The sequence below is a fragment of the Saccostrea cucullata genome, unplaced genomic scaffold (genome assembly GCF_032062105.1).
Source record: "Saccostrea cucullata isolate Sc308-1 unplaced genomic scaffold, CSIRO_AGI_Scuc_v1 ctg2113, whole genome shotgun sequence".
Taxonomy (NCBI): domain Eukaryota; kingdom Metazoa; phylum Mollusca; class Bivalvia; order Ostreida; family Ostreidae; genus Saccostrea; species Saccostrea cuccullata.
This window is the reverse complement of record NW_026941595.1, coordinates 25,362-36,877: the sequence shown is the minus strand read 5'-3', so window position 1 is coordinate 36,877 and position 11,516 is coordinate 25,362. Positions and strand designations below refer to the sequence as shown.

General features: G+C 31.9%; 1 protein-coding gene across 1 annotated transcript; it reads left to right on the top strand.

The window, feature by feature from the left end:
• Positions 1–1,179: 1,179 nt before the first annotated feature.
• Positions 1,180–11,174, top strand: LOC134258130 (uncharacterized). Its single transcript, XM_062740679.1, has 8 exons — positions 1,180–1,192; positions 7,022–7,108; positions 7,606–7,813; positions 8,034–8,200; positions 9,066–9,158; positions 9,770–9,889; positions 10,155–10,276; positions 11,145–11,174. Exons 1-8 carry the CDS (start codon positions 1,180–1,182, stop codon positions 11,172–11,174), a joined length of 840 nt encoding a protein of 279 aa, XP_062596663.1.
• The last annotated feature ends 342 nt before the right edge of the window (positions 11,175–11,516 follow it).

Here is an 11,516-nt window from a genome sequence, read left to right as displayed (position 1 = left end):
TCTGCAAAGCGGATCTTATAGTATAAGAAGACTAGATCGGATATGAGACATTTTGAAAGCAAGAATTAAAACATTTATTTTGTGTATCATTTATTTTCCCATAAACTTTTAGACAACCTTTAATAGGTTTTTTTTCCGTAAATGGCAAAAGACCTTACTTCGAAAATTAATATTGACCACGTATTAACTTAAACTGAACGTGAATTTTTTTATGTTATTTTTCATCCGAGTTGGAATTCACGGAAATTTTATCAAAATTATTGGTTTTATTTATTTTCATAATCTCACATTATGTTTGATTAATATTACAGCAACTATAGAGTTTGGAGTTAAACCTTTTCATCCTTCTTTTGCTAACTCCCGAGAAAAAATATCTACACGCTCCAGATGTAGATTTTCCACTACCATCACTTATTCTTTTTTACTTCTGAACAAACTGACATTTTTTAATCATTGGCGTCGGAAGCAAATTGAAAGTGGGGGGGGGGGGGGGGCTAAGTGTAAGAAAAAATTTTTTTGTACCACCAAAAAAACCTGACAAGCAAAAAAAAAAAAAAAAAGGAAATGTCTATTTCCCAAACACAAAAATCCTATTTCTTGGAGGGGGGGGGGGGGAGGTTTGAAGTCTAGTACCATGAAATTTTCTTCCAAACACCAACACTTTTACCAATTTTAACCTATACTAAGACATATCTATGGAAAGTGGGGGGGGGGGGGCTAAAATTACGAAGATATGTTCAATGTATACTACATATGTAAGTATATATTGGGAAAAAATCTGGGAGGGGGGGGGCTAGCCCCCCCCCCCCCCCTTTCCATAGATATGTCTTAGTATGTTAATGCTGAACAAACTGACATTTGAAATAAAATATGTTCAGAGTTCAAAAACCTATAAGGAAAAAAAGATGTTTAATAAATCATTATATTCCTTCAAAAGCAGATCTTAATAAGAATATTTTAAAACTTTAAATGAAAAAAAAAATTTAACAAATTAATTGTTAATAAAAAATTTTAAAAAAAATTAAACACGCTTGCAATCTTTTATATACTTCCTCAGATGAGGTAGAAATGATGAACCATATATAATTTTAAAATCTGAAATAAACATTTTGAAACTTGTACATGTAGACATTGCTCGAAGACGGGACTAGACGCCTATTGTTATGCAATAAATAAGAAATGGCAGGTGTCAGTATGTAGGTGTGGATCCGAATCCTGTAATATACACATGTGCGTGTATGTGTACCCCTCGGAATACAGCCCTGAGGGTGAATCTTACAATAGATTTTCAATCCTCTGTGTATAGAGTGGTTCGACCATGCTCTGTGCGCCGATTGAATAATGTGCCTCCTCGATCTATCATACCTAGTACGCGATGTCCATGCATTTGCAATGTGGAATAAAAATAAAATTAAAATTATAAAATAAAATGTATAAAATTTATTTTATTGTATAGCAATATAGCATGTTGTTATACCATCTGGCACAACTGTCAACACAAAACTTTTATTAATTGATAGTTAATTCTTTCAATTAAAAAAAAAAATGGAAATGAAAAATAAATCAACTGATGATTCAGGCACGTAGCATCGTTTTTAAAAGGGGGAGCCAGACGATTGTTTTTTTTTTTTTTTTAATTATTTGGCCTGGAGAAGTTGATAAGCACAAAATAAAAAAAAGTTTCTATATTCGGAAATGCTATTTTGAGGGGGGGGGGCAACTTTTTCTTATGCCGACTTCTTACTGTACCATTTTGGGGTATAATATACTGCATTTTCTTTATATTACTTTACCATAGTATTAACTTGGTAGAGGAGGGGGGATTTAGCTGTATTTCAATGAATATTTTTTATAGAAAACTGAGTAATGTTGGTATCTTACATATCCTTGTAACAGTAAATTAATTATGAGAAAAAAAATTAATTAGAACAAGACCAGATTGAGCAGTTAATATACAGTTGATATAAGTAGATTTGAAAATTCCAATTAGAAAAATAATAAATCTACTGCAGTTGGGTTATCATCTTTTCGGCCTTTTAGTGAACACTAGGTCAAAGTCAATTCGGCCTTTTAGTCCACACTTTGTCAAAATCAAATGAGCGCTTTGTAAGAAGACCACCGTCATGATGATGGAAGTAAGAAGTTTTAAAACTAAACTTTATTTTAACAAGGGTTAATTCACGCAGGTTTTTAAATCAGTTTGATTGATTTAGCGTGTGTGAATTACTCCATTAACATCATCCCCAAAAGTTCCATTGGAATTCTGCTGTCAGTGTCTGAAGAAATGAATATGTGTACGAGACTGGAGTGATGTAAGTATATCAGGTCCAGTACTGGACCTGTATATTACTCAGCTGTTACTAGCCCATTACACTGTGCATGCTATGAATTTGATTGGGGTTATTTCTTGCAAAATGGAATCAAGGATCTCTATGTGGTAGACAGGTAGATATTACCACAGAGAGACTGAAGATTTTTTAAACAGGGATGTAAACATGGTCAATTTTTTTTTATAACGTTTATTAGTTTTTTGTCTTACCCAAGGGAGGAGGAATATGTTTTAGCATGGATAGCTTTTTCCCACAAGTTGCAACTTTGTCTGCTAGGATGTCACATATCAGTTAGATTTTAATGTCACATTGTGCCTGTCTAAGGTTAATCAAGTTCAAGTTCAGTGTATTTTTATGGATACTAATAAAAGTTTTTTGTCTTACCCAAGGGAGGAGGAATATGTTTTGGCATGACATTTGGAATAAATTAAAAAATGAAGCCCTAAATGGGGGGAGGGGGATTTATGTTCTTTTATGGGTACTCACAAGGGTGGATCTGATCAACTGCTGCAGTGGTATAGATGTAAAATCTCTATCTTTCTTTTTAAAAAAATGTGAACCAAAAATTATAACGTCAAAATCAAAGAACCAATCATATGATATTTATGGAAGTACCTTATGGAATCATAATTTTTTTTTTCTGTATCATGTGAATTATTCATATTTGGTGAAATGTTGTTATAAAAGCCATGATAGCATATACGACATATTTTGTGAAATATGAAAGACCTATCATATGTCATTAAAATGTAATGTAGCACCACTTTTTTGAATTAGGTCAAACATGAAGGTAAATATTAAGGTGTCAGATATAGCATGCACAGAAATATCATGTCACAGATAATGCACATGTAAAATATGAAACCCTATCTCTTTTCAATCAAAAGTCAAAAGGATTTTTGAAAAGTAGGTCATACTTGAAGGTCAAGGTACCATGGTCAAAAATCATTATTAGTTAAAAACATAGTTACATGTACTAGTTCATTATGAAAGGAATTACCACAGGGAATGCATGTATAATCTGAACATGTCGAAAGCCCTATCTCATCTCATTCAAAAGTTGTGACCAAGGTTTTAAGCTTTTGTGACAGATGAGCAGACCAACAGACTTACAGATGACATATGATTAGATTCAATTATTAATTATCATGAAATCTTGCATTTGATAAAAAGGATGACAAAAATCAATAGAACCACTAACCACTAAAAGGGATTGACTGACCTTGACATGATGTTGCACATACCCGGTAGATGCTTTTTATAAAAATTTAGGTCTTCTTTTAAATAATTAACAATAATTTATATTTAGGAAGTTTAAGTAGCTGACAGAATAAAAAATATATCAAGTTTGACATACATTTAGATCTATTTCAATGCAAAAGCAATATCGATCAATATCGCCTGACTGCATTATGCAGAATAAAAATTCAGTTCTCTAAAGGTCATACGCAACATACCGATAGTTTGAACTTTATTAGGATCTTCCCTGGAGTTTCAGAGTTTCACTTAATGAAGGACCTGGGTACAATACTTTGAATGTTTATATGGATTTGTACACCTCTTCTAAAACTATGTTTGATGAAAAAGAAATCTGGAAATTAATTCTGGAAAATGCCCCCTCGAAAGATCGGGGGTATATTGTTTTTGTCCTGCCTGTCTGTCTGTCTGTCTGTTTGTCCCCCAACTTTAACCTAGCCCATAACTATTGAGTGGTAGGGGCTATGGCTTTCATAATTCATAGGTGTGTTACTTGTGACATAACCTTTCTTTGGGTACCACCAAATTTGACCTCTTGACCTTGACCTCATTTGATATTTATGGAGTCCCCTACCGGAATCATAATTTTTTTTTTGTCTAGCTGTCTGTGAAGTCTGTCCCACTTGGTTTTCCACACTTTTTTTTCTAAATGCTTGCAGATATTGAGCTGAATTTTGGTATGTGAGTGTGTCTTAATGAGTTACAGATCAAGTTTGAATTTTGCTTTGCTTCATTGATTTTTGACATTAGGGCAATTTTGAATATTTTTTCATAATCGCTTAATTGAGATCAGATTCTAACTGCGCTAACTTCCGATTGTCGACAAAAATATGAAGCGAGGTAAAATATGAAATGAGTTGAATTTTCATCTTAATGTGGATTATTTTATTAGTTTTCAAGGCATTTACAACTTGAAAATCTTTTAGTTTTACCTTGGACATGACTTTTCATTTATAAAATGACATTACCAGAAGAAAAAGGGGAATGCATGTATTGCTTATGCAATACTCTCAGAATGCTTGTTCTATTTGTTATCAACTTTAACTTTAGCCATAACTTTTGAACAGATCAAGATAGAGACTTCATATATAAAATGCATGACTACTAATTAAGCACTTTCAACTGACACCAAGGACAATGACCTTTTGACCTGATTTGCTAAAATTAGATTTTCTAGAACTTTCACATAACTTTTAAACAATAGGAGATAGACTATATACTAAAAATTTCTAAGTCCCCAGGCAAGTTTTTGCACATACCGCTTTTAAATTGAATTAATTTTAACAGTATTACTTCTTAAGTATACAGGATAATAAAATAGCAAAATAATTTTTCCTCATATTTATTTTATTGAAGCACTTTAAGTATGCAGAAACGTTAAGGCACCCTAGAATTAAAAATTCACAACGTTTAATACTGCATTATTCTCCATGCAAAAGCAATTCAAATCAAGACAACCGTTCCTCAAAGAGTTCACACTATTTAAGAAAAACTATTTCATTGAATGTTTTTCCATGTGGATACTAGGTCGTCCTCTAGTTCCGCTAGATACTGCTGCTGGGAAAGCTGTTTCACACTCCGGACCTGCTTCCATACATGCTATTTAGGGTTGGATTTGGAAGACAAGAGGGCTTATCGAAATTGTCTGTGCCTTATCAATAATAGTTACATAACGTCTTCTTACACTTATCCCTTACTTCTCCAGTTTGACATTGAGGAACAGCACTTCTGGTTCTGGTTCCATTGATTTTTCTGGATAAACCCTAAGATAATTTTGTGGTGTTGTTGAAAATCTACCGATTTCTAACGAATTAAAGGAATTCAGGTACGCTTTGTAGGTTTTTCGGGCGGTAAATATAAAGGTTTTAAGTGTGAAGTCATACAGTGTGAAAACAGAACTTTTGTTTACTACGACCAGCTTAGGCCATTTCAACTTCACTTTCACATTGTTGTGTGGACATACACCGCATTTTTGCTGTCACCTGAGTACACTCAGGTGACCTATTGGTTTCCGTTTTTTCCGTCGCTCAATGCGGTAATGCTTGCAGATATTGAGCTTCTTCTCTGCAACCACTGAACCAAGTGTGTTTTGGCACAAAGCATCTATGGGTGAAGGGGAACAAAAATTATTAATTTCATGATCCCTGCCCCCCAGGGGCCTGATTTTTGGGGCCACCACTAAAATTAATGCATTTTAAAAATTTTCTTCTTTATTAATTGGGCATCAAGCAGTCAAACTGTTTGCATGATTGTAATCAGCAATGAGTCCTCTACCAAAATTGTGAAATTCATGGCCCTGGAATGCTAGGGCGGGGCTTATTTTATTAGTTTTAATGCATTTTCTATGAAAATGTTCTTCAAAACACTTTTGGTCCAGAATTGAAAATTTTATGGGAACCCGGTAGGGGTTCTAGTGTAAGGGTGCTTATGCAATACTCTCAGAATGCTTGTTCTATTTGTTATCAACTTTAACTTTAGCCATATTTTTAAATTAACTACCATATATAAAAGCATAGACTCCACTAATTAAATTTCAACTTTATGGCCAAGGACAAACCTTTTGGGCGGGGCTCTTATTGATTATATAGTGAAAATACATGAATTCTTATGAAAATCTTCTTCTCTGCTCCTGGGTATAAATTTAACTAAAGAATAGTTATGATAGAAGAGTGCCTCTAACTATGTAGGATCAAGTTTATTGCTGTTAAGCTTTTGATTATATAGTGAATTATTTTAACATCTTTTTAATTAATAAACTAACTAAGTGATAATAAAATGAGCAAAAATTTTTACCAAAATTGATGAATTTTATGGAAGCACTTTAACACAATTATGCAGAAACGTTAAGGCACCCTAGATTATATAAAAAATACATGAATTCGTTTAATATCTGCATTATCTGCTCCATTCAAATAAACTAAATAAGACATAATTATGATGAGCAAGAGTTCACACTATTTAAGAAAAACTTTTGAATTTTTTCCCCAGGGTCAGGATATAGTGCTAGGGCGTCCTCTGAGATTATATAGTATACTGCCTGTTTCACTTCACTAGGGTTGAGATTTGGTGCTTATCGAAATTGAAAATACTGTGCCTTGTCAAAAATTTTCTTCTCTTCTCTAGGTATTCCCCACTTCCTAATAGTCATGATGGACCTTGTGACCTAAACTGACTGTGAATGTTTGGTTTAGGTATGCCTACTTCACTAATTAAGTGCTTTCAAACGACACCGAGGTCAATGACCTTGTGACCTTGACTGAAACCTTTATGCTAACAATAGCTTTTTCGAACTTTGTTGCCGCCGGGGGCACAGTGTTTCACAAACACATCTTGTTGATCAATAAATCGAAGATCTCAAGGTAATTTTTTTTATAATTATCTATAAATAAATTGTTATAACTCATAATTTTGATAATTGTAATTATGGCTTACAGAAGAGGGTGGTGTGAGTGTCAATGTGGAACCTTTAGTTCAGCATGATGGTGTGTCATCCACAATTGATGCCAAAGTATTGAAATCCGGTATGTATTTCAAATAATACATGTGTAATATATATACAGTGAAATCACTAATTTTCACGAGGGTTTAATTTCTACCATGAAATGCTACTACTGTACAATTATTCTACTGTAAAATCAAATTCAAATGAACTAATGATTTTTCCTCAAACCTCGAAAATTTGACCCCTATAAAATAGTGATTTTATAGTATGTTGTAGTTTTCTTTATGGATTTCACTATTTGATTGATTGATTGTTATTTAACCACCATTTTGAGAATCCAACTCCAAGATAAATATTGAAAATTATCAATTTCCCATTTTCCATCAATTCACAAAAAAGTTGAAAAAAATGAAGTACATTGGTTTTTAATAGGTTTTTAGATAACTGCAAATCAACAAACAATCATTTTATTCTTATTTTGTGCCTAAAAGAGAACATTTTATGCCCTTTGACCACTTTAAATATATTTGTATTAAAAATAACAGTTTTATTTATTAACATGCTATGATTTTTTAGTTGATGAATTGAAAATCAAAATTGAACAGCTAAAGAAGTGTGCAACAGCACCTGACAACAGAACCACTTGGGAAAAAAGAAAACAGAGAGAAATGGAGAACTGGGCAAATTTAAGACAGTGTTTGTTTGAGGCAGAGGTCAAAACCAAATTTTCAAATCCTCTGAATGAATGCTCAAAATGCCAAAATCAGACTGTATGCTTAATAAGGTATGCAAATTATGTCTATTGACCTTGACTTAAACTAATTACCAGTGTGTCATTTTATGCCTGTGCTGACTGTATAATTCTTAATGACTGTATGTCTTAAACACATTAGGTGTTGCATTATTGTTATTATTTTAATTTATTTAAGATCAATATTTCTTAAAATGTATATTATTTTTAATCTTTTATATATATTTAAGGTAATATAAATCTTTATCAAAAGGTGTCAACAGTGTGCTGCCACATTATGCAACACATGTGATGAGAGTATGCACACAGTCAACGCCTTACATGACAGACAGGTGAAAATTAGGTTTCATTGGGCAGACATAGCACCACTACAGAGTGCTGATATTGATGATGAGGGTGAAGTTATCCTATCTGTAGCAGGTAATTTATATGCTGTTCTTACAGAATAAATTAATTAAACAATTAAGTAACTACGAATTGAATTTTAAGCACGTTAACATAGAGAGTTAAGCGTAAATTAGTAGAGTTCAAATTACTTTGATCACCTTACATTTGGCTGTGTATTCTTGGAAAGCAATATCCGCTACCGGTAATTCAAGTATAATGCTAGATATCTCAGACATTTACATATATCTATAAAGAAGAACATTAAGATATGCGCTAAATCAAATTGATGCCAACTTGTTCAAAATTCAATGTCCGCCAAATATTGTACATGCTATATATAATACATTTACAGTAATTTACTGTGCATTTAATTATTTTGCACTAGCTCTGTGTGATAGCAAAGCAAATTAAGTTAAATTTTGACACATATGCAAGGGCAGAATTAAGTCACAGACCATATATTGGTGGTTAGATATTTGTACTATTTTTGAAAGTAAAAAAGATGGAAATTACCTGGTATGTTATTAATAAAAATAAATAACAGAAACAAACTTTTTTTCCTGTTTTCCTTAGAAACAGGCTTATCTTGATATTAGAAGCTTTTCTCACTTAAGAAACCAGCTAGGTCAGAAAAGAGTTATCTCCTCTCATGTCCACAAGATTTGCATGCATATTAGGCCTCCTTAGTTCCTGACCTATTGACCTCCCTAATTTACATTCAGGTAGAATTATCAAGAAAAATTAACTCTGCTGATTTTAAAAAAATATTACAAAGTTAAAATTAGTAAATGGAAATATATAAAAAAAAATGTGACTTATAATGCAGTTTAGATGTATTTTTTAAGTTGTGTAGATTACTGTAGTGTACTGTACATGTTACATATTCTTAATATTTCAGAGAGGTATCCTCCAGTATTTACTCGGTGTGACTGTGGGTCAGCTCATTTTGATTTTACCAAAAGATGTAAAGTTGTTGTGATAACAGAGAAAGGTATTCAATCTGTAAATCCATGAGAGTGTCATTTTTTCTTGTTTTAATTCAGTTAGGACTGTAACTGTCTGGTGTAACTGTCATTTGTGCTTCCATTCCTCTGTCTCAGTTTGCATTGTTCTCAGTTTCAAAGAATTTTTTTTTATAAAGCACATTGATGAGAGGTATTCAATTGCATTATTTTTTTTAAATTGATCTGTAGTAACTAGCCATTTTCCAAGAAACTATTCCTTTTTTTTAAAATACCCTATGGTCTATATTGAAAAAAACTATCAAGTTCATAAACATTGTTTTAGCATGTCCTTTCCCTTAACCTGACTTTTTACACAAAATTTTGTTTGTATAAATTGGTTTGCATGAACATGATAAATGAATAAAATGTCCAGACTCAAAAATTTTTTGACTTCCAAGAAACACTTTCTTATTTCATTTTAAAATAACTTTAATAATTACCAATTTGCAGGTGTTATTTGATAAAAAAAAATTGTCCATACCTTACTACCCATTTTTTAAAATTCTGAGTTGGTATAGGGCAAGCAAAGATATTTGTAAAGATGGCTTAATTCATACAATTGTATTTTTTGTAGTTTAATTTGAAGTTTATATTTCAGGTAGATATGATGTTCTTTTGCCTAATATTGAATGCATGGATTGTGCGAAAGATATCTCTCCTAAACTTGAAGACTTAATCAAAAGAGGCTTGTGGCCTGGGAGTCCAAGAATTCATGATGGTAATTAAGTTTTGCATTTAAATTTGTAAGTAAGAATGCATTTTATTATGGTTTCATGACCATGCAACAAAAGGAGTACATAATATATATATGTATATATATACCGGTATATATCAATATATACATGTAAATAATAGACATATTAAATATTACTACTGGTAATTACACTGTACATGTATGTGGTTTTAGCCTCAAACATGATCTTGTATACCATTGCAAGATTTATTTAATATTGTAAATAATATTTTGTTTTTTTTATTTCAAGGAATGTATCTCTTCAGTGAGGACCTGTTGTGCCTTTTTGATTATTTAAAGTTAGAGAAAGCTGGAATGTCAGTGAAAGCTTTTATTTCTGCCTTGCAGTTTTTGTCTGCCAGTCATGGAAGGGTAAGTTCCTTAAAAGTAAAGGAAATTGTGTGATATTGCAAGTTGTATAATTGAACACTAATGCCCCCCCCCAATAAAATGTATATATATTCACATGTATGTTTTTTTTGTATATAGATATGAAATAAGGCTTTATCAGTATTCAGTAGCAACTTAGAGAATTTTTGAATTAGTTTCTGCATGTACATTTATTGATTGAATCAGAATATCGGACCCCGCTTAATGATTACATCTTTACTTCATGCCAAAATAAGGGCTACTAGTATAATTTTGAATGACCAATATTTGTCCCCAAAATCAAATTTGAAATAAAGAATTAATGGTCTTAAACAGGGGGATATCAGCATACTTCAGAGCACTAAATATTTTCATAAGCCCTGAAGTCATACCGTAAATCTGGAAATTTTTATGTTGATCTTATTTTAGGAATTAATTGTCAAAATGCTGTTGATTAATTTTTACATTTCAAAACTTTCTGAATGAACACTGCTTTGTTTACATTTTCTTGTTGGTAATTTATTTCTAAGAAAAATATTTTTGTGAATGCAATGAACTCTTTAAATGGATATTGATTGAAATACATGAGAATTGCGTTGTTTGTAGTACAATGTACATGTGCGTTGCTTTTCGTATAAGGTAACTTTCTATTCCCTCATCCTAAGTTCGGTATCATCTAATAAGAAGACAATTTCTGTATTATAATGTATACATAAAATATCGTATATTTAAAAATACATTTGAAAAACATTTATTGCAAAGCTCTGTTTTTCAAGGAAACATCTCTACTTTTTCCTTACAGGAAAGAGATAGAATAATAAATATTTGTAGAAATCAAACAAAAACTGTACTTTGGATTTTATATTTATAGAGTTCCAGTGAACGATTTATGATCGACTGACAGGAATTTGGATTTATTGACAAGCTTTCTTTTACTCGACTGTTTGAAGTTTTAAGTAGTATATTTATGATGTAGACCCATTTATTCGTCATTTGAAAGACTTGCCATTTTTAAAAACAGAAAAAAAGATTCCAAGATCGTATGACAATGATGAACAATACTAATTAAAAATCGCTTACATTCCAATTGTAGTTACATATTACGGTTTCTGGACAGGTGCATTCCTACACTTTTGCAGTAAATCATAAAATTCAGTAAAACCTGATTGTAGGGAACACACATAGAGCGGATTCGTGTGTAAACTGAAGTAATAATTTTCATACAGAAGTAGGGAATCAAATA

What these genes read in the sequence shown, in the direction of transcription:
- LOC134258130 (XM_062740679.1), top strand. An exon ending in GAGTCCAAGAATTCATGATG is followed by an intron (nt 9,890 to 10,154) that starts GTAATTAAGTTT and finishes TTTTATTTCAAG; the next exon opens with GAATGTATCTCTTCAGTGAG. An exon ending in TGTCTGCCAGTCATGGAAGG is followed by an intron (nt 10,277 to 11,144) that starts GTAAGTTCCTTA and finishes TTATATTTATAG; the next exon opens with AGTTCCAGTGAACGATTTAT.